General features: G+C 55.7%; 2 protein-coding genes across 2 annotated transcripts in view; both read left to right on the top strand.

Annotated features, from left to right (window-relative positions):
• The window catches only part of PLEKHG4B (pleckstrin homology and RhoGEF domain containing G4B), a 78,806-nt gene extending 62,497 nt beyond the window's left edge, over nucleotides 1–16,309 (top strand). Inside the window, exons 15-24 of the mRNA XM_036310697.1 lie at nucleotides 2,974–3,226; nucleotides 4,814–4,903; nucleotides 4,980–5,210; nucleotides 7,386–7,556; nucleotides 8,201–8,381; nucleotides 9,601–9,717; nucleotides 9,914–10,141; nucleotides 12,829–12,995; nucleotides 13,962–14,022; nucleotides 14,144–16,309. Of these exons, the coding sequence (XP_036166590.1) occupies nucleotides 2,974–3,226; nucleotides 4,814–4,903; nucleotides 4,980–5,210; nucleotides 7,386–7,556; nucleotides 8,201–8,381; nucleotides 9,601–9,717; nucleotides 9,914–10,141; nucleotides 12,829–12,995; nucleotides 13,962–14,003 (1,480 nt within the window). The 3' untranslated portion in view covers nucleotides 14,004–14,022; nucleotides 14,144–16,309. The remainder of the gene's footprint in view (nucleotides 1–2,973; nucleotides 3,227–4,813; nucleotides 4,904–4,979; nucleotides 5,211–7,385; nucleotides 7,557–8,200; nucleotides 8,382–9,600; nucleotides 9,718–9,913; nucleotides 10,142–12,828; nucleotides 12,996–13,961; nucleotides 14,023–14,143) is intronic.
• A 2,286-nt stretch (nucleotides 16,310–18,595) lies between these two features.
• On the top strand, nucleotides 18,596–24,418 carry LRRC14B (leucine rich repeat containing 14B). Its single transcript, XM_036310957.1, has 2 exons — nucleotides 18,596–19,516; nucleotides 22,874–24,418. Exons 1-2 carry the CDS (start codon nucleotides 18,627–18,629, stop codon nucleotides 23,517–23,519), a joined length of 1,536 nt encoding a protein of 511 aa, XP_036166850.1. The 5' UTR covers nucleotides 18,596–18,626; the 3' UTR covers nucleotides 23,520–24,418.
• Nucleotides 24,419–26,438: the final 2,020 nt, after the last annotated feature.

Raw genomic sequence — 26,438 nt, 5'->3', positions numbered from 1 at the left:
TCCAGTGTTCAGAACAGAATCGTTGAAAATGCCTTCTTTTTCACAGCATGTGGTGACCTGGCACACCCACTTTGATGGTTAAACAATGAAGTCTAGTTACTCGGAGCCCATTTATAGAAAATTACAATGAGCAAATCAAGCCCACAATACCAAGAAATTACCTTAAAAATTGCTTTTTAAAAAGCCTCTAAGCGCCCTGGTCAGAAGTATGTACTTGTATATGTATTGCCCAAAGATAGATGAAGATAGATGTCCATTTTAACTTGTTAATCTTTGAGATGTGTTTTGTAAAATGATGCTTTTTATTAACTGTTTAGATAAAATGGCAGGAATTCCGCGCCCCTCACCGCCCCCCACCCCCCACCCCCCACCATGCCTGACAGTGACGCTGGCCTGGTGCACAGCACCGCTGTGCTGCCTCCTCTTTCCCAGCGAGCCTTGCAGCCTGGAGGCGGGGCATCCCAGTTTATTGGCTGGTTTGTCCTGTGTTTCCTCCTCATGCAAAGCAGCTTTCATCTGAACTGAGATGGTTACAAAATACTCTTCTGAAGCATACCTTTAAGTTTCTAAACCTAGGGCAGTTACAGTGTGCCTGTTAAAGGGAAAGGGCTCATTCTTACAGGGGCAGGAGCAGTGCAGGGGTGTTCCCTGTGGCTGGACTCCATGGGAAGGTGGCAGTGGGTAACGCGGGTTTGTGGATGGCCTTCCAGTTCCACTGTGCTCATGTAGAAAGTTCCAGGGCAGCAGAACAAAGGGGCGGAGCCGTCCACTCACAAGAGCTGCCCCTGGTCACCCAGAATGGACATCCTGGGTGGGGAAGGCAGCAGGTTTGGAAAGCCATCCTGCCTTTGCCGCTGGGGACAGGTCTCCTCTCCCACCATTCATAGGCCACAGACTACCACCCCGGGGTCTAGTAGCGAGGAGTCCACGCTATACCCAGAGAGGGAGCAAGTCCTTCTCAAATGCCAGGGCCCGGGGGTTGGGGGTGATGATTAAACCAAACTCATCTTTCCTGAAGACCCAGACCTGCTAGGTGTCCAGGGGGAGCTCCTGTCACCTGATCAGCATCATTTCCCCAGAAATTTCTAGCTATTACGGCCTCATGAGTCTGTTTCCATTTAATTTGGTCCAGCTATCCAGACTACTCTCCCTTTAATTTTGTGTCTGAGCATTTAAGGAGAACACTTGTTTTCTGTGAGTGTTGGCAGGAGGTGATTCTCCGAGGCCTGTGCTGTGCACCAGGGGCACGTCCAGGCTGCCCGGCAGCAGGTGCCCCGGCTGGCCAGATGTGCTGCCTTCTTAGGAACAATAAGTGTTTATAAATTCTGGTATGTGCGGTGGGGACAGGGAAGGCTCATAAACGGGATCAGTCAGGAACATTTCTGACCACAGGTGTATTGACATCATTATTTGCTTTTAACATTTTTCTTAATTAAAAAAAAAAAAAGTAAAGCAGGCAAAAACAACAACAAAAAAGCTTGCCATTTGCCATTAGTGTCATTGGGATTAAGTAATTTTTTACATTTTTTTAAATATATTTTATTGATTTTTTACAGAGAGGAAGGGAGAGGAAGGGAGAGAGTTAGAAACATCGATGAGAGCGAAACATCGACCAGCTGCCTCCTTCACACCCCCTACTGGGGATGTGCCTGCAACCAAGGTACATGCCCTTGACCAGAATGGAACCTGGGACCTTTCAGTCCGCAGGCCCACGCTCTATCCACTGAGCCAAACCGGTTAGGGTGGGATTAAGTAATTTAAGGAAGTTGACAATAGCATGCTATCAAGTAGGGAGAAAGCACGTGCCTTGCTATTAGGGGGTGGGGCCAGGCCACCACAGACCCCTTCTGGTTTCCCTGATGAAGTACCTTTGGTGCAGTTGATGGGTGGCACGTAAGTGCTAGTTCGCCACATCGAAGGAGCGCCAGGAGCCCTTCCTCGGCTTTGTCTCCTTGCTGTCCTGGGCCCCAGGCCCTGCGTGGTGTCCAGTTGCTTCTCCTCAGCCCCTGGGTGGGACGTCACTGCAGTTTAAAGCTGTTTTGTTTTTCAGAAATCTCTTCTGATAGCTTAGCAGTCGGGGTGCATCAGAAACTCGTTTTCTCACTGATCTCCAGCTCAGCCTTCCTTGCACAGGGCTCGCTGCTGAGGGTCAAGTCTTCTTATTGCTGGAGCCACCCCACCACCCCCAAGCAGGCGCTCACCAGGCTGTCTGGGAATGAGAACCCGCAGGACTCAGTCAGGGAGCCTACGAGTCTCCCCTTTTCCGTTTCCTAAAGGATTTTCATTTGGAAAGGCCATGACCAGTAACATGGGAATACACACCTCTCCCCTGTACCTCTTACCTTTTCTCACTCTACATCAGGGAAGCAGCTCCCAGGAACCAAGCATTAATGCCAGGGGTCTTGATCCAGCATCTAGAAGGGGTTCAGGAATCTGGAGAAGGCGCTGTGTGTAAATTAATAAAGAATCCAGAGACGAAACATAATTTTGGAAGGCATTTTGGGGAGCCAGAGACGCCTTAGCTAAAGAACCCAAGTTCTGCTGTCTCTCTGGACCCCTTGCTTTTTATTAACACAAATTGTCCTAAAGCAAGGTAGATATACGTCTCAAAGGCCAGGGTTTAGTATACAGAATCCATTGTCAGATTTGGGAGAAACTGCCTACAGCTGTTCAGGTGTTGACCAGTAGGAGGCAATAACATGTAGATTGAAATGCCCTCAGCTGTCTGGCAGCAAGCAATCATTATGCATCCTTTTCAGGTTTAGGGAAATGCCCTCAGCCATTTCCAGATGATTCAGCCCTGCTGACATGCTGGAATTGGCTTCCGGCAAAGCATGACTCGGGTGTGGGGCAGGCTTGACCTTACTCACAGCCGAAGACAGAAATCTTATCCAGAAAGATGCTGAGCCATGCGTCTCCCATCCGTGCACCCATGTGCATCCCTCAGCACCCCACCTGCTCTGTGTCTTCCAGCAGCCGCCTGCAGCACATAATGGCCGAGATGATCTCCACGGAGAGGGAGTATGTTAGGTCCTTAGGATATGTCGTCGACAACTATTTTCCAGAGATGGAAAGAGTGGACCTGCCGCCGGACCTGCGAGGGAAGCGCAGCATCATTTTTGGGAACTTGGAGAAGCTCTACAACTTCCACCAACAGCACTTCCTCACAGAGCTGGAGCGCTGCCGGCACTGCCCCTTGGCCGCCGGGCGCGGGTTTCTGAGACACGTAAGTCCCCCCCTGTGGTGGGCAGCCAGTGCTCGCCCTCGGAGCAGCAGGGTCTGGAGAGCCCACCCTCATTCCAGCCCATCGGGAGCCCGCAGTCCAGGCTTAGGACATGTGTCCCCAGAGCAGACAATAAGCCTGTACGTCCAACAGCACAGACATGGTACTCCCACGTCTCCTGGCAGCACCCTTGTTGAAAGCCACAGGGTGCTGGGGGCTTCATCCACATCGGCCACTTAATTCTATTGACAGCCCTACTTCCTCACCGAATCAGCCAAAAAGAACTCCCAAAATCAGTTTGCTTCCTGCACGGTGAAGCCCATGGTCCCTTCACACCCTCCTGCCTGGGGCCTAGCCAGCTCCCCTCCAGACGGGCCCCAGGACCAGCCTGAGTTCTGAGAGCACCTGGTCGGGGTGCACAGACCACCTGCAGGGAGCTGCCCTTCTTTGCTAAGTCTCTTCTCAGCCATGAATATGGAATAGCTCCCTGTTGGGGTCTCTGATAAAATTCTTAATTCACCCTGAAAAGAAGATTCTTTCAACGAGTAGCTACGAGGCACAGCTGTAGGCACTGGGCTGGGCTGTGGGCGAGGACACGTTTGCCTCGGTGGTGTTAAATACAAGTGACCACCAGAAACTCCATGGATGACAGAAAGTCCACATTGTGCCTTTTCAGCTATTTTTGAAAGGGCACTTTTAGCCATAAGGTGCAACTTGTATAATCCTGTATAATAAAGAGGTGATATGCAAATTAACCCTCACGCCCTCACAAGATGGCTGCCTACAACCAGGCTGGCAGGGGGTTAGTGAGAGATGGCCAAACGACTGAACAGCAAGCTGCGTGGGGCGACCAGGCCGGCAGGGAGTTAGTGAGGGACGACCAAATGACTGAACAGCAAGCTGCGTGGGGCAACCAGGCTGGTGTGGGGGCCATGTGGGGTGACCAGGTCAGCAGGGGGGACAGTTGGGGGCAACCTGACCAGCAACGGGAGGCAGGGGTGATCAGGCCGGCACACAGAGGCAGTGAGGAGCAACCAGGGCAGCAGGGGGAGGGCAGTTAGGGGTGACCAGGCAGGCAGGCAAGCAGTTAGGAGCCAGCGGTCCAGGATTGAGAGAGGGACATCACCCGAGAGGTCCCGGATTGGAGAGGGTATAGGCTCGGCTGAGGAGACCCCCCCCCCCACATGAATTTTGTGCACCGGGCCTCTAGTGTTTCGTATTTGTAAGAATTTTAAATGTTTGGACAACTTTGGTTCTTGACCATTAATAAAAATGGTCACTGAGACAGCCTCAGTCACTTCATTTTGCATTCTGATAAATTTCAGCACTCCCATGCTCCTCCCCTGCCCGCCTGTGAGTGTTCCTGCCTCTTCCCCCAAACACTGTATTAAGACCCATCCAGGACTCTGGCATTGCACCCCAGAGCACTCAACATGCAGGGGGAGCCGAGGTGGCCCTAATGGAACACCGTGTCCTTTTCTCATGACCCTTTTCTCATGATCGTGTTGAAAACTGTGCTGCAGGCTGGGGCCGCGGCCCAGGCTCTGGCTGGAGCCCCCACTCAGGTGCATCGTGCCCTCCCTTTTGCAGGAAGAACAGTTTGGTATGTACGCGCTCTACAGCAAGAACAAGCCCCAGTCGGATGCCCTGCTCTGCAGCCACGGTCTCACCTTCTTCAAGGTCATCCCTCAGCCCGCCAGCCTGCTGCACCACCCCTGGCCTGGCCCAAACTGACCCTGTCCCCCGGCCCTTGCAGGACAAGCAGCAGGCACTGGGCGACAAGATGGACCTGGCCTCCTACCTGCTGAAGCCCGTGCAGCGCATGGGCAAGTACGCCCTGCTGTTGCAGGACCTGGTCAAGGAAGCCGGGCGCTGCCCCACCCACGAGCAGGAGCTGGCGGAGCTGAAGGCCGCCGAGGACATGGTTCGCTTCCAGCTGCGCCACGGCAACGATCTGCTGGCCCTGGATGCTGTTCGCCGCTGCCACGTAAGTTCCCCGAGGCCCCAACAGGCTCTCGTGGTTCAGGGCTTTGGTTCGATCAAGGGGAAGGACGTGCCTGGGGTCAGGAGCACAGAACTTCTCTTTAGGGATGTTCCCAAAGCTTAGACCCCCTAGAGGCCCCCACCCAAGGGGGAGAGGGGAGCAGAGAGGAGCTCAGTGTCCAGTTTTGGAGCAGCAGCAGTAGGATGTGAGATCGGGTGGGCTCCGAATGCTACACAGTTGTAGGTACCAGGGCTATTTGAAAACAACTGGATGCATGAAAGTTGAGTTGGGCCATTGGGCTTGAGGCCTGGCCTGGCCATGTATAGGCTGGTCTCTACTAGGGGGCCGAGGCCTGGCGTCCACATCCCCCACACCTTAGCATGGCAGGACCACATGGGCAGGAAAGGGAGACTCCCGATTAGGCAGGATTCCTTGTCTCTGGTTGTCAGATGGATGGCTGTAGAATTTCCAGATCACAGTGAAAATGCGGGCACCTTGCTAAGAGCAGCATTCTAACCTGTGGACACACACAATAGTGCGGTGAAGGCCTGGGAAGAGGGTGGGATTGGGGAGTAAGGGCCAATGAGAGGGGGGAGGGGACATCTGTAATACTTTCAACAAGAAAGATAAATTTATTTTTTTATTGATTTCAGAGAGGAAGGGAGAGGAAGAGGGAGATAGAAACATCAATGATGAGAGAGAATCATTGATTAGCTGCCTCCTGCATGCCCCACACTGGGGATCCAGCCTGCAACCCCGGGCATGTGCCCTTAACCAGAATCGAACCCAGGACCCTTCAGTCTGCAGGCCGACACTCTATCCATTGAGCCAAACTGGCTAGGGAAAGCAAGATACATTTTTTACAAGAGTTTCAAGAGGACAACAGAGCAACAAACCATGGGATCATCACCAAGAACCCACAGCCCCTCAAACTCTCCCAGTCCACTTGGCTGAGCAATTGGGATGACTGGGATCCACGCAGCATCCTCAGGCTTCACCCAGGACAGGGCCATACACAGAGGGAAAGTCATAGGAGAGACAATGCTAGGTTGTCTGTCATTGGGATCCGTCCACAAAGAGCACTAGCCTGGCTGGGGCACAGCAGGTACACCCCCAAGTATCAGCTCAGAGGGATGTCCATGGTGTGGAACAGCTCAGGTGAGGTAACTCCTGGGGCCACCACGTTGGGCATTTATACACAGTGAGTGAGATTCCAGCACTTCAACAAGGGGGTTTCCGTTAAAATTAACAAAAGGGCTGCCCTGGCCAGTGTGGCTCAGTTGGTTGAGCCGATGCATGCATCAAGAGGTTGGTGGTTCAATTCCCGGTTAGGGCACATGCCCCGGTTGACGGCTCAGCAACCAGTAGCAGGCATGCAGGAGGCAGCCAATTGATGGTTCTCTCTCACATCAATATTTCTCTCCCTCTCCCTCCCTCTCTGTCTCTAACATCAGTGAAAACATTTTTTTTTAATGAAGAAAAGGGCTTTGAAGTGGAAAGTTTAGTAAAATTGAAGGCAGAGGCTTGTATTGTAACATCCACACAGATGAACATGAATGTGGGCACGAGGGGACCCCACCGGGAGGGTTCTGCACCCAGTTCCAATGTGGGGTTTTTCCCACACATCCAAGCAGTTCTTGGAATCAGCTGGGTGTCCTGTAATTCCACTCACTTCTGAAACCACCTACCCTTCGATGACATAGATCCTACAGGCTCAGTCCAGGAGACTCCTTCCCACTTCAGATGCTGATCAATCGCAAGTCCAGGCTGTCACCTGTTCTTCTGACCAACCAGCTGTAGACGGGAGGTTCCCACAACCCCCTCCTGGGTTCCATTAATTTGCTGGAGTAGCTCTGAGAACTCAGGGAAATAGCTCCCTTCCTGGATCACCGGTTTATTATACAGGGTACATTTCAGGAACGGTGAGACGGAAGAGATGCACAGGGCAAGGCATGGGAAAAGGGTGTAGAGCATCGCCTACCTTCATGTGCTCACCAACAGGAAGCTCTGCAACCGTCCTCATGGGATTTTGTGGAGGCCTTGTTACATCGGTGTGACTGATTGGATGATTGGCCTTCAGCTGCCCCCCCTCCCCGCCCCCCACCCGCCTCCAGAGGTCAGGGTGGCCTCAGATCAAACCCAGGGTCCCTGAGGGAGCCTTGCTTGCTCTGTCCGCAGGTGAATTTGAAGGAGCAGGGGCAACTGAGATGCCGGGATGAGTTCATCGTTTACTGTGGAAGAAAGAAGTACCTGAGGCATGTCTTCCTTTTCGAAGATCTCATCTTGTTCAGCAAGACCAGGAAGGTGGACGGAAGCTACGACATCTACACATACAAGCAGTCCTTCAAGGTAATGTGCCCGCCTTGTGCCTCATGCCACTGGCGTTGGGCTGGTCCCTGCTGGTCTTCATAGTACATGTTCTTTCCTATGGTTCTTTGGGTTTTGAAAACCTGTGACTCCCAAAGCTTCCAGGCTTTCTGGGTGCTGGGTCAGTGGCTGGAGAACAGTGTCTCCTCAGTCACTTCATTTTGGATTTTGATAAAAGCAAACACCAGAGAAGCCCTCCCCTTGGTGGGTCTCAGGGTGGCCCTCCTGCCCCTACAGGAGGCCCTGAGAGTAAAGAGCTTTGGGGGCTCCGGGGAGGAGCCCAAACCCATAATCCCTTACCTGCCAGCACTGAGGAACATGTCAGAGTGTGATGGTGTGAGACCCCACCCAGTGTGTGACAGCCAGAGGGCACCACAGACCTTCCAGTATTGTCCCCATTTCTCCAGTGGGGAAACTGAGGCCCCAAGAGGGAGCCCAGAATGGATGGGGTGAAAACTTGATCGGTCCTGTCCAGAGCTGCCCCCCAACCGGCCTCGTCCACACCATTTGGTGTCCTGGTGAAGGGGCCTACAGCACTGAAGGGGCCTTGGAGTCAAGGGTCAGCCCGAAAGGGGTCCGTTGTTCCGAGGGCATCTCTGAGGTTCACTCCCACGCTGTGACTGCAGATGGCTGAAATCGGCTTGACAGAGACCGTCGGGGACAGTGGTGTGAAATTTGAGATCTGGTTCCGCAGGCGGCGGAAATCCCAGGACTCCTACATCCTCCAGGCGAGCTCTCCAGAGGTCAAGGCCATGTGGACCGATGTGATAGGGAAGATCCTGTGGCGGCAGGTTCTGAGGAACAGAGGTGGGCGAGGGGGCTCGAAGGGTGTGTGTCGGGGGGGGGGGGGGGGGGCCGCGGGAGGCCTCAGGCAGCACCATTTACCAGGAAGGGCCCGGACCCATCCCATCAGCACACAACACTTATTTCTCCTTAAAACAAATATAAACAATACCCTGCATTGCAGTACCTCATAGGCTCCCCGACCCCTCAGGCCATGGAGGTCAGCTGTCTGCCCTGCCCGGCTTGTCAAGGCTCCTGACTGACCGGGTCCTGGGCTGATGGTCAGCCTGTGGTCTCCCTGCCCATGAGGGCCCCTCCTCAATAAGTTACCTTTTCCTTTCACTGGGATCCCCACCAGGTTTCTTCCTTCTCAATTCACCCCTTTGTTCCCTCTTCTGCACCGATTCCGTCACTGAGACACCTCTGTCTACACTCACAAGTAGCCATCCATCCAGTCTGGCCACTATAAATGCCATTTTCTTAGCGACCCCTTAACCTGGCCTTCCTGTGGCAGCTTGGACTCTGCAGGGCCTGAGGAACACTACAGGCTCTAACGTCCAAATGGCTAACACAGCCACCTGTCCCCTCAGTAGCTGTCCCATGCCCAGAGCCTTAACCTATCATGGAGATGCCCCAAAGCCCCCCACTGCCATCTCCTTTGAAGCATAGACCACCCCTGCGCACATGTACACACATGTACGCACAAGCATGTACCCCCCCATGTGTGTGCACCCACATGCATGCACATGTGCATGTGCTCACGCTGCACAAGGCAGCTCTGCTCAGGGTGCCTGGTGGCTCCTTGATCCCTTGGAGTGGACCCAGCCCTTACAAGGAGTGGAAGGCCCATAGCTGGGCTCCCATCCCCTCCCCAGGCTCCTCTGCTCCTGCCCTTTCCTCTACATCCTCCCACCAACTATAATTGTTTCCTTTCTTTTCTTTTCTTTTTTAGTTTTACCAAGAAGTAATTCATTATTAGATTCTCACCCTATGCTTAGGTCTCCTCTCAGTATTCAGAGACACACAGATATCTGTCAGTGTGTCCTTCTTGTGGCCATGTGCCTCCTGGAGGCCTCTGTCACCCCATATTCTCTGGGAGAGGCCACTGTGAGGTCGCTTGGCCCCCCATCATCACTCTGGGGAGCCAGGTCTGAACTGAGGGTGTTGGGTGCAGAACACCATCGAGGGTGGTATTAAACCCAAGGAGTTGCTTGGAAAAGTGTCCTACATTCTTCTATTTCAGAACTCAGAATGCAAGAAATAGTGTCAATGGGGCTGGGCAGCACACCGTTCCTGGACATCAAGCCCAGCGATGCAGCCCTAAGTGATCAAGCTGCCGAGTACAACATGAATGGAACAGGTAAGGCGGCCCCAGCCCTCCCGCACTCTGCCCTGCCAGCTGGAACCCAGGCCCCAGAGCGCCAGGGCAGCACTTAGCAGGGCGGCTGCTGTAGGCAGAGAACCTGGCCAGCCTTCCTGAGGGCCCCGTCTGGCTCTGGCGTCCAGGCTGCACTTCTGCAGCAGGGGCCGACGACTTGCTTTCTGTCTCCTTCCAGAGTCAAGAGCTCACGCATCCACAGCTGTGCCCGCCCGTAGCCACCCCACCCCCTTCAAGAGACCGCACTCCACCATCTCAGACAGCAGCACCTCCTCCTCCAGCAGCCAGTCCTCTGCCGCCCTGCACGTGTCCACCAGCCACGCCCACTGGCCCTGGCCGCACGACGTCCACGCCTGCATCGAGGAGGACGAGCCGGAGCAGGAGACGGGGAGCCAGCCTGCGCTACGTGAGTGCACTGTGCGCTGTGGCCGCCTGTGCTCCAGCCTCTGACGGCTGATGTGGTTCGGGGCCGGTGTATGTGTTCATTTGCTTCGCTTGATCTTATACACTTCCACCGTTTTCAAACAAATTAGCATGTTTCTTTTACTTTAAATAAACCAACCTTTCACTTCCACCCAAAATGAAGTAACCGTTTAAAACAAATTTTAAAAAAACCACACAGACAGACAAAACCAAACCAGGAGAAGTGTATGGAATGAGAGATTTCAAAACACAGAACATCTGACAACAAAGAGCAGTGACCCTGAGAGGCAGAAAGATGAGGTGAGCCCTGCGGCTGCCCTGGTTTCCGCCTTGAGTGTCCCCGGACATGGTGCACAGACTCCCCGCGTGGAGGAGACCAAGGTGGCGGGGTTTGCAGGACGGGGTAGGTGAGGCCTGTGCAGCAAGAGGCCTTGGGAGCCTGACAGATGGTTCCCCTCCAAAATCCAAATCACGTGGTCAGCACAGCACGTGAGAACCCCCAGAGCTGGGGAACCTCTGACAGGCCGAGAGAGCACTTTCCACAGTCACATGGGTGCCTATCCCACCAGCTGGACGGGACACATGTGGTTCGCAGGGTGCTGGGCGAGCCGTTGGAAGGGCCTATCTCAAGGAGGAGGGAGCATTCGACTGACCTCTGCCCCCGATCCACCCACCAGATCATGAAGCAAGACCCAAGAGGACTCATTTCCAGGTAACCTCACTACATCCCAGGACCAAGCTCCTGGAGATTTATAGAATCACAAAAGTATCCAGCACCCAACAAGGTCAGTTCACATTCTATGACATCCAATCAGAGCAACAGGCAAGCAAAGAAGTAGAAAACATAAACCGTAATGAGAATAACCAATCCAGGAAAACCAGCCGAAGCTGACATGGACGTTAGAATTATCCATGGTGGCCCTCAAACCATTGTTATAGCCATTCTTGATGTCTCAGAAGTTAATTAATGACATGGAAGATATGAAAACAGCAAGAAAGGACATAGAGGGGCAAAAACTGCAATATTTGAGATGAAAATGAGCCCGGATGGGGTAACAGAAGAAAATGTTAGTGAATTTGAAGGCACATCAGTGGAAACACAGAGAGGCAGAGAGAAGGAGGAAGGGCACAGTGTCCATGGACGTGGGGTTCTGTGCTGTTTGTGAACTGAGTGATATCACTTGAAGGCAAATTGTGATCTGTTAGATTATAAAACCCAAAACAACCACTAAAGTAAAGCAGAGAGACAGCTGAAACACCAACCAAGGAGACAAAATGAAACTGTAAGAAAAAAGTCCAAAGAATGTAGAGAAAGAAGAAGAGGGAACAAAGAACAGCGGCCTGGCTGACTGGTCAGAGGCGGACCCGTGCTCAGTGTGTCAGTGACCACACTGAACATAATGGGCACCAGCAGCTTTTGGTGAGCGACACACATGTTCTCTCTGACTGGTGTGTACACATGTAACCTCACAGTGCACACACATGTCCAAAGATGTCCGTTTGTACTTTAGAGGTGTGCACGTTCTTGTGTTGCTTACATCCCAATGAAGCAGTATTTTGCACAACTTCCACGTGGAGGAAGGGGTGTGTCTGGAATTCACCATGGTTGGTTATTGGCGTGTGGCCTCCTGCCCAGATGGGGCCCATCCTCAACCACACTGCCTGGGACAAATGCCTTCCCAAGCCCAGCAGGACAACACCTGAGGGCTCTGCAGCTGACTCCAAGCCATCTCTGTGCCCGATGGAAGGCATTGCGCGTGAACCCTGCCGGGGAGCACAGGTGGCCAGGTGCTGCACACCTGATCAGAACCAGAGCAGCCACTGCAGGCTGGGCCCCCGGAGTACAATGGGGACATGTGGCATTGCCAGCTCAGAGCAACTGCACTTCCTGGACTCATACTTCTGGCTCCAGGACTGCAGGTAGCTCGCATCTGGGCTGGCGCAGCCTCCAGTCAAGGCCGAGCCTGAGGCCGGGGAGCCCAGATGTGAGGACAAGGTGGAAGGGCCTGTGTTAAGGCTCATCTTGGCCATCCTCAGCTCGGTGCCCAAACAGCACTCATGATCCCGCAGAGAATTACAGGGGAAAGCCACCAGCCACCCATGCAGGAGGTTGAGACTGCCCAGGCAGTGGCCTAGAACACTCGTCTCAGCTGTGGGGAGTAACCCCGGGCCTGGACCCAGTGGCTTCAGCTAGGCCAGCCCTACAGTCCTGCAGGGGAGATGGGGCAGGGTGGGCGGTGGGTACAGAGGGAAAGGGAAGGGTGTCAGGTCTTGTTTGTCCTGTTCTGGCTCCTTGTTTAAGGGTTGGGGCCTTCTTTGGTCTCAGTTCCTGCTTCCCCTTTGACTTGCATGTCCAGTGGTCACAGAGCCCCCAGCATGAGCTGGAGACCACTTACTGGTGGAGAGGTTGTCTGGGCGCCGCCCACCCTGGTCTATTAGCTACACTGGCTCAGAGAAGTGGGTCAGGAAACACTTGTCCATGAGCATAGGTGGTATCTACCTTCCTGCCACGCCATCCTGCTCTGACCCAGCCTCACACGCTGCTAGAAGCTCGCACATGGAGCAGAAAACACCTAGCTTTTGATTGACAGGCTCTGAGGCCCCTGAGCATAGAAGAGGCCGGGCAGCTTCACCCTGATGGACCCGCCCTAATTCCGCTCCTCTCCACAGGTTCCAAGAGCTTGGAGTCTTCCCAGTGCAAGTCGGGGGACAGCAGCCCTGGCCAACCCGAGCTGTCACAGCCCCTGTTCTCTGATAAAGGCCCCCAGAGCACATCTCCCCCCCTTCCACAGAGGGACCTGCAGCCAAAGCTTGACAGAGGCCAGTTCACCACAACCGTAAGTGTCCCCTCTTCTGAGACCCCACACGAGAGGCCCAGGTGCTTAGGGCGCAGTCAGCACCTGCCCAAGTGATGCTGGGCTGCCCAGGATCACTCAGACCCCACCCCGAGGGGTCATTATGCACGTGAATCTGCTCCCCGCCTGCACCCAGCACTGCACGCTGGGCAGGCTGGCTAGAAACCAAAGGCCTGGCTCAGTTCTTGGACACTTGGAGTCCCTTAGCCAGGGTAGTTTTAGGGCCTCCTCATTGCTGAGATTTGGCCGGCCACCTGGAGGCCTGACCTGTACCGTTTGGCATTCACTGGTTCCATGCAATGGTGCCCCCACTCGAGATCCCCGCAGTCCTAGGTGTAAGAGGGCTGATGGTCAGCAGAAGCTGTTTCCAAGCAGCCTGCCGAGGAGCAAGCTGAAATCGGAAGATGCAGGGTGGAGGGTCAGCAGGGGCTCTGCCTGGAGTCCAGCCCCTCCTGGGACACTCACAGGACCCCCAGTCCTGCCCTTCTGAAGGGATCACATACCTGGCAAATCAGTGTTTCCCCAAATTGATACAAATGTGAGTTTTTATCTCGGGAGGGTGTCTGGGGCCCAGCCTGTTGTAGGAGGAGGCCCCGAACATTGCCCGGGATGTGCACTCAGACGTCTTCCTCAAGGGGAGGGACTGACGTGGCCAGGAGAGGGGCCAGTCAGCACACACGTTACCTTTGCAAAGAGGCCTTCTCACAGGACGTGCTGGGCCTGTGGGGTCAGCGCCTTCGCCCACCCCACGTCATCCCCATGCATCTGCAGGCACATCCCCAGAGCTAGAGAGAGGCCCTCAGCCCGCCTCCCAGAAGCGTCAGAAGGGAAGGTCTGATTTTAAGGGTGCGCTGAGCCGAGAGTCGAGGGAACGAGTTCCCTGGCCCCAGATCATTGGTGAGGCCCAGTGACGCTGGTTCTGTAGTGACTTCCATCCCTTTCTGTCAGAACAACACCCCTCAGGTCTTCGGCGTCTGGACAGCGGTTTGAGTGGCAGGCAAAACACTCTGTAAGTAACGATTTTCCCAGCTTCCCCCACGGACCAGGGGTTCTCTCGCCCACCGTGTTCCCTAAGGCGCCGGGCACCCCGCCACCCCCAGGCTGCCTGACCCAGTCTCTGCCTGTTGCAGATGCTTCCAAATCGCGATCGCACAGCCGACATTGACAGCACCACGAGAGGGCGCACCGGCCAGACAGGGCTGCTCCCCCATCTTCCCATCTGACCACCCTCTGTCTGGCTGCCTAAACCCCCTGGCGACCTGCAGACTCAAGAGGCCAGGATTGGCCGCTCGGAGAGCTCAGGCCTTTGTCCAACAGGAGGGCCAGGCCCTCAGCCCCTACTGCAGATAGTCTCCCCCAGAGGCCCAGCCAAGGCATGGAGACTACCCATCCCGCCCTGCCTCCAGGGTGTCCTCCAGAGCACCCCCTGTCAGCAGTGGCTCAAGGGGACCTGGCACCCTCTCCTGAGAATGGGGCCTCCCACCTACCCGTGCCCTGTGCCTCGCCAGCAGTTGTCCTCAGACAAGGCTGCCACTCATTCTGCCCAATACTCCGTGCGGGAATTCCATGCACACACCGAATCCACGTCGCAGCAGGCACGAGGTGCTGCACGGGCACCACTGCCATGGGTGGGAGGAGGACTTGGCAGCAGATTCCTTGGGTGTGAAGCCACTTCCTCCACCAAGATCTCAGGCCTCGGTGTTCCGGGCGGGCAGTGGGGGAGGCACAAAGGAGTGCAGGAGACATCTTGGCCTGAGCTCCATTCTCAGACTCCGGAGAAGAACCCCTGCCCACCCCTCCCGCCATCCCCACCGCCTCCCACAGTTTCCCTGCACTGACCACCTTCTGTGTGTGTGTGTAGGTCCCAGAGCCACTGACAAGTCTGCAAGTCCATGTGAATCCCTTGTGCCTCTAAAATAGACTCTTCCACAAAACACATGTGAAATCATCTAAGTGATTTCAGTTCACATGAGCAGCTGCTGGTGAGACACACAAACTCACACACCCATTCCAGGATCAGAATGGCAAGCGCAGATGGACACATTTCAGGGCCAAAACCCTTTCACCCACAGACGCCCTGTGATGCCAGCTGGGGGCTGCCCAGCAGCCACTCCCATCCAGGCCCAGACCTGCAGCTCAGACCAGCGCTGCACCTGCCACAGAGAAGTCAGCTCACAGGCTCGTTCATGGGGCCCTGTCCTTGACCTTGCCTGGCCCCAAGTGCTTCTTAGAAAGTTGTGTCCATGAGCCCCAATTGCCTTTTGTGGTGTGAGGACCCCCATAGAGCCTCATAGACAAGGACTCAGTGCTCTTACAGACCTGGGGGCTCAAGGCCGGTGGGAGGAGGCCAGGGGAGGTAACAGGGTCATTCTTTTGACAGCTCTGAGACCTGGATGGGATGTGGCTACTCCAGGCAGAGGAACCTCAGCCTGGACCTGTACATGAGGTCTGAGGATGAAACACAAGCTGGGCGCTCCTGACACACGACCCCCAGCCACGGGATTCTCGGTCACATGCCCCTTGGGACCTACGTCATTCCCATCATGGCACCCCCCGCCCGCACCCAGCCTGTGCATGGCCAGGCCTCCGCTTCATCCTTCCTGTATGGTTCTTCCTCCTCCGTCCAGCACTGACACCCCATGCGGCCCAGCTTCTCTTACTGTGGTCGGAGCACACAGACCCCCTGTCCCATGCGGAGGCCCAAACACACGTGGGCCTCAGAGGAGGGTGAGCCCTCTGGGACTGTGTCTCCCCACCTTCCAGGCAATTCAGGCCGTGGGTGATGGTCCCCAGGTGGGGTCCCAGATGCAGGGTGAGTATAATGGGATCCTCAGTCTGTTTCCTGTGTAACAAGTTGTACTTAGTCAGCAGAGCGATACTAGAGTTAGGCTCAGGGGTCACAGGGGGAGCCTGTGGAGGCTGGGTGGAGGCTGCACCCTGCTTCCCAGGTAGGCGCCAGGGTGGGGCCAGGGCACAGCAGGTGGGCCTGCAGCTCTGAGGAGCCAGTGCTGGAAGTCGGTTGGTGTGGACATTGCCCGAGAAGACAACCCTCACCAGATGAGTTGAATCAGAAGCAGGAAGAGCCTGGGAGACTCCAGACCCGTAATGAGCTTCCTGCCGCAGACATCTCACCCCCCACAACCCCACACCCACACCCCAGCCACCACCACCACCACCACATGGACCTCCAGGACTAGGAGCGGTGGTGGCAGGGGCCACGCCTCTGTGATTTGCCAGCTGTGGAGACTGTTTTGTTACATGTTTAGTGCTGACTTGTCCCAAACTTAGGTACAGAAATAAATAGGATGTGTTTTTACCATGTGGCTGCGTGTTTCTACAAGGTCTGTTGTGTCCAAGGACATCTGCATATGTCACCTATGTCACCAGGAAGCCCAGCTCCTGCAACCTGAGGGCACGTGGCCGGGACAGCAGGACCTCGCTCTGAGGTCCACATCCACGTCAATCACCTTCTGGTAAAGTCAGGTGAAGTCCCACTGCTCACACACCCCTCACCTGCCTGACTGTGGTGGGTTCCACCCTGGGAGCTGAGGCCTCCCCAGCCCCCAGCCCCCTGAGGGAGGCTGCGAGGGGACAGCTGCCTGCAGGACCCTGAGGGAGCGTCCACACCCCCCACGCACTCCCTCACATGCCACGCACCTCAGCAGGTCCTTTCCTCCCACTGCCCTCTGCCTCTCCCCCTCCTTCTTTTGCTCTCTCTTCCTGTCCTTTTTCTCTGTGTGTGTCTGTCTCTGTATCTCTGTTCCAGCTGTGACCCTCCCAGCCCAGAGCTTGTCCACGTGGCCTGTGAGCTAACCGCTCCAGCCCTGCCCCAAATGATGGCGGTGTGTGTGTGTGTGTGTTGGGGGATAGGAGGGAGATAGCCATTTAATAATTATTTCACAGCCATCAATGCCCAGGCTTTGTAGGGAGGAAATATTTCTCCACCCATTTTAGTAACAAAAGGCAGATTAACAAGAGAAAAGCAAACAGGTTTATGTAACATAATTTTAGGTGACATGGAGCCCTCACAGGAAGCGAAGACCCAACGGGGATAAGCCCACGCATTTCTCTATCAAGTTGAGTAGAGGCAACTGTGGAAAGTAAAGGAAGACAAGTTACTTAGTGAGGTCTGTTTGCTCAAATTCTCTGGCCTGACCCCTCCCTCCTGGTGCAGGAAGGGTGACTTACATGCAGCTTTATTTTATTTTTTTAAATATGTTTCTATTGATTTCAGAGAGGGAAGGAGAGGGAGAGAGAGAAACATCAATGAGAGAAATATTGATCGGCTGCCTCCTGTACGTCGCCTATTGGGGATCGAGCCCACAACCCAGGCATGGGAATTGAACCAGCGACCTCCTGGTGCACAGGACGATGTTCAACCAACTGGGCCACACCCGCCGGGCTCACATGAAGCTTTAGCTCCTGCTTTTAGGAAGAAAGGGGGAGGTTAGCACCTGCTGTTGTTCACGTGCCTTTAGCTCAAAATAATCCTGATGCCAACGTGGCGTATTTGGCACATCGTATTCTGCCACCCTTCAGAGTGGAGAGTTGAACTCCACAGTAGGGAGGCAGCATGGCTCCCGGGACTCCCACCCGACCTGCAGCAGCGCCTGCCTCCTTGGTCTAGGCTAGGGCAGTGGTTCTCAACCTGTGGGACGCGACCCCTTTGGCAGTCGAACGACCCTTTCACAGGGGTCGCCTAAGACCATCCTGCATATCAGATATTTACATTACGATTCATAACAGTAGCAACATTCCAGTTATGAAGTAGCAACGAAAGTAATTTTATGGTTGGGTCACAACATGAGGAACTGGATTTAAAGGGCCAGAAGGTGGAGAACCCCTGGTCTGGGGTCAGCGATGAGGACACTGCAGAGGGGAGGGAGGGTGCTGAGCCTGCATCTCCCAGCGGCGGCCAGCCAGGCCCACAGGGACTGTCTGCATGTCCTCCCAGCTCACTCAGACCATGGCTCCCTCCCATGGAAGTGGGGAGGCCACAGGCTGCACCGGATCCTCGGAGAGAATAAATGAAGAGAAGGGACGAAGCAAAGTGCCGATGCCTATGGGCTGGCACAACAGTTGTCAGAGGTGCCTACCCCCATCCTTGGTACCAGTCCCTGTTCCCAGAAGTAAGGCCAGGGGGGACTCCAGCCCCCAGAGGTTCTGTGAAAGGTTTGTTAGCCCAAGGCTGACCTTGTTCTGTGCTCCTATATGTGTGGACGGGGTTAGAGCTGGGGCAGATGTGCTCCACCAGGAGACTGCCCTGGGACCAGCTTACTGCGGCTCCCAAGCACAGGCCACCTACCCCTGCAGTGGGCACAGGCGGCACTTTTCTGGGGCCCAGACCTTCCCTGACCTAAGCACTCAGCTCTGCTTTCACCAGCCGAGCTCCACGAAGATATGCCAGCTGCTCCCAGACACCTCGCCCAGAACCAAACAGGCTTCCAGGACCAAAATAACCATCAGATGACACAGGGCTGGCCGGCCACCTCCCTCCCAAAGGCAAGCTGCTTCCAGCAGCTGCAGCTAAAAATAGTGGCGGGCATACACGTGTCTTCGGGAGAATCACAAGGGGAGAGCCCTGTCCTGCCATTGCCACCGCAGGTGGGCAGGATGAAGTCACTGCGCTTTGCTTCTGCCGAGGCCCTGGTGTCCCACCCCCAGGTGGCCCTGCAGAACCTGGACAGCGTGGCCCACAACCTCTACCCACTCCTCTTCAAAGCCAGCTACTTGCTGGAGCGGGCGGAGGTGATCCGCGCCCTGCTGCAGCGGTGGCCACTGGAGGAGTTCCGGCTGGGCGCGCTGCTGGGGCCCAGCACGGACCACGCAGGCGACCTGCGAGACCGGGCCTGCAGGGCCTGCCTGGAGGCCTGCCTGAGGGGCCTGGCGGACCACGTGCTCCAGGGCAGGGGCCAGCGGCGGCTGCAGTTGGCTGACCTCACGGGAGTCCGAGATGTGCAGGTGCAACAGTGCCCCTGCGGGAGGCCGCTGGGCCGGTGGGGCCGCACAGAGCTGCTGGCGAGGACCTGCTGCGAGCTGCAGGCGGACCCCCAAGCCGCCCAGCATTCTGTCAAGGTCCTGGCTGATATCTTCGTCACGGATGGAAACTTCCAGTTGGTGGTGCAGGCCCTGGGGCCGGCAGCTCCCGCCCCACTGCGCCTGCGCTGCCTCTCCTTCCGGGCGGACAGCTTGGACCCCAGCCAGCTCCTGCAGGTGCTGTGTCTGGCGGGGCCTGGCGAGCTGCGCCGGCTGCAGGTGGTGCACAACGTGCGGCTGCACGCGGGCCACGTGCAGCAGCTGCTGGCCCAGCTGCACTTCCCCCAGCTGGTCTCACTCACCCTGCCTGCCAAGGCCTTTGACACGCCCCCTGCCTGCGCCCCAACTACCGAGGGTGAGGACCCCCTCCTCACCTCCATCGCCTGGGAGCTCAGCCAGATGACCCAGCTCAGGGAGCTGAGTGTGGCTTTCTCCACACTGACCGGGAACGTCCAGAAACTGCTCGGGTGAGTCTGGGGTGACCAGAGGGAGGTGGCAGGGTGGGTGCAGTCTCAGCTCACAGCCTCTTACCTGGGTCAGGGTGACACGGGACCCTCTAAAGCTAAAGATGCACCAAGAGCCCGATAGAGGATGGGACCTTGTTACTTACAAGAGGCCCAAAGCAGGAGGGGGCAGACATGGGAAAGGGGTGGGAGTGGAGCACTGGGAAATCACAGGGGACTGTTTTCAGTTAGTAAGCTACAGAGAAAATTACTGATTAGCAAACCAGTAACACAGAAGTAACTATATTAGTGTGTTATTACTTGTTATGGTAACAAATTACCCCAACACTGGGCTGAACAAGCTTGCCTCTGGGCTGCCTCCGGCTGTTGGTGGACTGTGGTCTCCTTGAAGGCCTGGTGGGCAGAAAAGTGGGCGAGCTGCCTCCAGGTTCACTCACCTGGCCCCGGGCAGGTGGCCTAGGCTCCCCCTCACACAGGCTCTCCACAAGCCTCTGGCTCCCCCCCCAACCTGCGACGCCCCCCCCCCCTCAGCCAAAGCGCCCCGGGGGGAGGGCTGTCCTCCTCTCCTGTGTCCTCACTTTTGCATATTGTGCGGGTTAGGAGCCAGTCACCACACAAGAGTGGAAGCACCAGGGGGGCTGTGGGGCCACCTGCCATGAATATACTTATAAAAATTTATAGAAAATAGAGCTTCTCATTTCTTGAGCCAGGGAGCGTGAGGAGCCCTTTCCTAGTTTAGGGAGCCCTTTGCTTACAGGTGTTTCTCTTTTATGCAAGTTAACCCAGAACTGCCAGCCCAGGTGGCTGGAGGCCACACTCCCTCTCCCTCTCCTACAGGTACCCCGGCTCCCCCAGGTCACCCATCTCTGTTCCTCCACCCCAGTCTGCCAGGTAGAGGACTGAGGGCTCCCTTCCTCCTGGCTTCCACAGGACATCAATCTCCTACACAGAAAAGGTGGCCGCCAAGCCCACGTACTAGTAAAACTCTGACGGGTGACTAGCTCCCTGGGACCTTCTGGACAGTCCTACATTTGGCTGGCTTGGTCCTCAGCCCAGATGTGCTTTTGTCCTAGGGGAATGTCCCACAGCCAGAGGGACCCGTCACAGGCCTGGCAGGGTTGTCATGTCAGCTCTGCCCCTGATTTGCCTTCTCATCGCCTGGCACACCCTGACCCTCCACTGGATGGAGCCCGTGCTCCATAGCGTACCTCAGTCAGGCTGGCTGCTGAGCACCTGAGGTCCCTGGAAGGTCCAGGTGTGGAGGGTCAGGGAAAGCACACTCCTGAGGTCACTTTGAGGCTGAGGAACAGGCTTCTGCACAGCAGTGGAGAGGGGACCCGGGGTGTGGCAGGGTCAGGGGTCAGCAGGGAGAGGGCAGTGTGAGGGAGGTGGCAGGGGAAAGGAGGAAAAGAGGGAAGGGCTCCAGCTTTTCCTGAGTGAGCAAAGTCCCGGAAGTTCTGAGCAGGAAGGTGGATGATCTGTGTGTATTATCTGTGTGACAAGGGTCACTCTGACCTCTTTGGCGCACACAGTGCACCTGGGTGGAGGGTTAAGGAGACCCACGTAGGAGGCGTCAGGCACCCACGACCACCTCCGTTTGGTGAGTCCTAGGAGGATTTAGCGCAGAGTAGTCCTCACAGCTGTGATTTATTAAGAAAAAGGACACAGCACAATTGCAAAGGGAAAGGCACGTGGGACAGGACTGGGAGGCCTGGCAGGAGCGCCCAGGTCCTCTCCCAGTGGAGTCCCTGGACTCGCTTTATCCCTCAGCACCGTGTGGGGCCCTCTACCAGGGATCTAGTTAGACGGCCATGCCCAGGGTGTGTTGTGGGAGCTGGTAGGCGGGCTCTTCAGCTGGGCGCACACCCAGACTCCAGGTCCCAGAAGGAAGCAGGGGCTTGGTATGAACCAGCTTGTTTGTACAAACAATCCAGGGCCAGGGACCACCCAGCCCCAAGTCCCAGCCCCAGATGCAGGCCTTCCAAGGTCGACAGTCAGGCCCGTACTGTTGGCCCTTTGGTACACAGCAGGCCCTACCAGTCCAGGTAGGAGAGGACTAGGCTAGGACCATCTGTGAGCAGGGCAGGTGGTGAGCAGAGCTCAGGCCTGGACTTGATGTGAGGGAGGATTGACAGGATTTGCTCATGGGTGGGTGTGGCATGAGAGAAACAGAAAGAGAAACATTCACCCATGGAGCCCAGCAAGGATGCAGAGAGGGCGCTGTGAGGTAGACAGCAAGTGCTCAGCTGTGCAGGTCCATGGGCAGACGCCAGGCACCGAGCGCACACATAGTAGAGGTGCAGGAGGTGGGAGGGGAGGCAGCTCCAGCAGGGGGATGGGCAGGACAGAGAACTGGACCCCGGGCATCCTCCTGTGCTCAGCGCTCACCTGGTGACACCAGGCACAGGTCCTGAGTCCCGGGTATGGCTGGACCAAGAGCATGCGTCTCTCACAGGACCCTGGTGCATGCTCTTCCTGACTGAGGACCGCAGCCCCGAGCAGGGTCACACCGTGGGGCCACCTACATCAGAAAGGGAGAGCTTTTAGGTCCCAGGCAAGGCCACGCCTGGACTAGATGGCTCCAAGGCCCTAAAACTGTGTGGCGTTCACTCTTGAATGAAACCCGGGCATCTCATTTCCTGCCAGTTCACACGCATCTCACTGCCCCAGCCAGCTTCTGAGCAAACCTTCTCTACAGAGACCTCTGTGGTCACTTCCCCACCAAGAGAGGTGACACAACCGATGCATCCTTGTAGGAGCTGTGGACAAGGCCAGGCCTGTCTTTGGTGAAGTGAACTCTTCACTGCACGCAGCCACACCACTGTCAAGGATGCAGTCTGGCCCTGGCCGGCTTGGCTCAGTGGATAGAGCATCGGCCTGCGGACTGGTTCAATTCTGGTCAAGGGCACATGCCCAGGTTGTGGACTCTATCCCCAGTGGGGGGCGTGCAGGAGGCAGCCGATCAATGATTCTCTCTCATCATTGATGTTTCTATCTCTCTCTCCCTCTCCCTTCCTTTCTGAAATCAATAAAAAAAAATTTTGTTTTTAAAAAAATGGATTGCAGTCTGCCTTTCCAGCCCCAAAACAGCCACAGACAGTAGATCAATGAGTGAGGCTGCGTCCCAATAACAGTTTGTTCATGCCACTGAAATTTCCTATCATTTTCTCATGTCACAAACTATTCTTTTGATTTGTTCAACTCTCAGAGCCATTTTAGCTCCCAGGCTGAGCGAAAGCAGGCAGCTGGTGGATTTGGCCCTGCAGTCATGGCTGCTGACCCCTGGGACAGTCACCTAACCGCCCCCAGAGCTCCTCACTGGGGAGCCTCTCACCTCTGCTGTTTTCCACCCACCTGCAGCCCCCTAAGGACCCCGCTGAGAGTTCTGGACCTGGCCAACTGCTCCCTGAACCACGCGGACATGGCCTTCTTGGCAGGCTGCACCCATGCCGCCCACCTGGAGGTGCTGGACCTCAGCGGGCACAGCCTGATCCACCTTTTCCCTTCGAGCTTCTTCAGGCTGCTGGGCCGGGCCGCGCAGACGCTGAGGGTGCTCACCCTGGAGGAGTGCGGCATCGAGGATCGCCACCTGAGCACCCTGATCCTGGCCCTGAGCCCCTGCCAGCAGCTCCAGGAGCTCCGCTTCCTGGGGAACCCGCTGTCGGCCTCCGCCCTGAGGCGCCTCTTCCTGGCTCTCTGTGAGCTCCCCAAGCTGCGGTGGGTGGAGTTCCCGGTGCCCAAGGACTGCTACCCTGAGGGGGCCGCCTACCCCCAGGACGAGCTGGCCATGTCCAAATTTGACCAGCAGAAATACGAGCTGATTGCCGAGGACCTGCGTGGGGTGCTGCTGAGGGCCGGCCGGGATGACATCCAGGTCTCCACACCAGTCTTCGGAAGTTTCGACCCAGATATTCAAGAAACAAGCAATGAACTTGGTGTTTTCTTGCTGCAAGCTTTCAAAACGGCCCTAGAAAACTTTTCCAGGGCTCTGAAACAAATGGAGTAGGTGGGCCCTGCAGCAGGCACAGCGGGTCTCACCTTTCAGCCGATGGATCCGTGACCCCGGGGCCGGCAGCTTGGGCCCAGTGTTTGCACCCTCACTACCATCATCCAAAGCATTTCTTAGTCCTGGCATCTGTTAGGCGCTATAGGAGATGAAGCCCTGCCTTCCCGTAGATGTGACACGAGGTCACTTTAGGCTCAGAGCACAGCGGGTATGCAGGAGGGGAAATGCCCCGGGGTCAGTAGAAGCACCCATCACAGCGGCGGGCACAGAGAAGCACCAGGGGACTGAGAGGGGCTGTCCTGGTCATGGTGCACCCCGCGCTGCGTGCGAGGTACAGGCTGGTAGTGGTAGCGAGGAGGAGGTGGGAGAGAGGACATCAGCTGGCATGAGAGGGAAGAAATGAGAGTATATGTCACAACCAACTGGGAAAAGAGTGAAAGTGGAGAGCGTGGGAGCCCCATGCTGTCCCACCCCCTCGCTTGTCCACAGTGCTGACGCTTACAAGGTGATGTCTGTTTGAATATTTACAGCAGCCAATCGCATGGACCGTGGGCTTTGGTTATCAATGGCTTTTGTCTACTTTTGAGGAGGTGAGCAGTGCCCAGGCTGCTGGCTGAGCCTGAGAGCACAAGGTGAAGGAACCACAGGGCCTGCTGGGAGGGTGTCTGCCGCCGCAGGGAAACCACAGTGCCTGCAGGACCCCACCCGCTGCCCTCAGACTCTCGGGCCCTGAGGAGGACGCTCTGCTCTGATCTAAGGGAGCTGTCCTGGCGCTGGAGAGGAGGACGCAGGTGGACTTGGTTTCCACGAGCTCTGATTAGTGCAAAGGTGATTATTAGGATGATTAAATACAAATAAAACAGAAATGTGTCTTATTCAGATATGATTTTAATTTCAATGCGATTTAATTTTAATTTCAATGTGATTTTTAAGTTCAGAATTTTTAAAGGAACCTATGAAATAAAACATTTTTCTCAAGATAGAAGCTAGTACCTGGTCTGGCCAAATCCTCCTCATGCCACAACCATCCCAATGTTCCATGAGGGTTTGCATCACTGTATGAACAGGTGCTGCTCCCTCCCCTAGTATGCCCCTCCCCAGGTGTGTCCCCACCTCCCAGGTGTGTCCCCACCCAGGTACTCCTGCCCCTTTCTCCGGTGTCTTCCATGCCTTTCTCACACAGTGGAGTGGGGCCTCTGGGGTTGGGTCTCCAGAGTGAGAGCCATCTCAGGGGTCTGCCTGCTGAGGGAGGCAGGAACCTTCCTTCCACTGAGTGGGCAGAAGCAGGAGGGAAGGGGTGACCTCCCATCAGATCTGCTCTCTGCTTACCTGCTGCATGTCTCAGCTCTGTCATGCTGGTAGTCTCTGGAATCCTATCTCAGGCACATGGAGTTTGCTGTTGTAAGAAGCTCTCAGCAAATTTTTTAATGATTTGATTATGCGAAGAGCAGAGTAGGTTCCACTGTTTGGGTCTGTGGAATTCTCTTGATGACAGACTTGGCCTCTGAGTGCCAGCCAGGTGGGACCCTAGCACATGTGTGGCTGAGCCCAGCAGCTGTGGTACAGAAGGGCCCAGGGGTGCTGCGGTGACCTGGGATTTGGGGAAGGGCAGGCACACAGGTGTCTGCTAGTGGCAAATGTGCCCTGGGGCCCTAGGGAACAACCCATCCTTATGAAGCCCAAGAGGCTGAGAGGCTCAGGAGAGCCACCAGGAAGCCAAAGGAGCAGCCTGAGCGGGACCATGCCTCTGCCCAGTCCCAGTGCAGCAATAACGTGTTCCTGTGGACCTGCTCAGCCCCAACCCTGAATGTGCCACTTCCAGCCACGAAGGATTTTCATTGCACCTGCTCAGCCTGCAACTTGTGGCTCTGACAACGCCTGATATGGCAGCAACTGTGGTAGATTTCTGCCAGGGTCCAGGAGCAGAAGATGTGGCCCCCACACAAAAGCAAACTGGGCATAAGAAAATGCACCCAGAAATGTCTAATCACTGTGCTGTACCAGGGGCCAGACAGGTGAATCGAATAGAGACTTGATGGGACCACCATGTTGGACACCATGGGGACCACTGTGATGGCTGTGGTAGGACTATCATCCTGCACTGTGGGGACCACTGTGATGGACGTGGTGAGACTATCATCCTCCACTGTGGGGACCACTGTGATGGAGATGGTGAGACTATCATCCTGTACACTGTGGGGACCACTGTGATGGAGATGGTGAGACTATCATCCTGTACACTGTGGGGACCACTGTGATGGATGTGGTGAGACTATCATCCTGTGCACTGTGGGGACCACTGTGATGGACGTGGTGAGACTATCATCCTGTGCACTTTGGGGACCACTGTGAGTGACGTGGTGAGACTATCATCCTATACACTGTGGGGACCACTGTGATGGACGTGGTGAGACTATCATCCTGTACTGTGGGGACCACTGTGATGGACGTGGTGAGACTATCATCCTGTACTGTGGGGACCACTGTGATGGACGTGGTGAGACTATCATCCTATACACTGTGGGGACCACTGTGATGGACGTGGTGAGACTATCATCCTGTGCACTGTGGGGACCACTGTGATGGACGTGGTAGGACTATCATCCTGTGCACTGTGGGGACCACTGTGATGGACGTGGTGAGACTATCATCCTGTGCACTGTGGGGACCACTGTGATGGACGTGGTGAGACTATCATCCTGTGCACTGTGGGGACCACTGTGATGGACGTGGTAGGACTATCATCCTGCACTGTGGGGATCACTGTGATGGACGTGGTGAGACTATCATCCTGCACTGTGGGGACCACTGTGATGGACGTGGTGAGACTATCATCCTGTGCACTGTGGGGACCACTGTGATGGACGTGGTGAGACTATCATCCTGTGCACTGTGGGGACCACTGTGATGGACGTGGTG

Source organism: Myotis myotis, unplaced genomic scaffold, assembly GCF_014108235.1.
Source record: "Myotis myotis isolate mMyoMyo1 unplaced genomic scaffold, mMyoMyo1.p scaffold_m19_p_5, whole genome shotgun sequence".
Lineage (NCBI taxonomy): Eukaryota > Metazoa > Chordata > Mammalia > Chiroptera > Vespertilionidae > Myotis > Myotis myotis.
The sequence above is the reverse complement of the archived record's forward strand: the minus strand, read 5'-3'. Positions and strand labels throughout refer to the sequence as shown.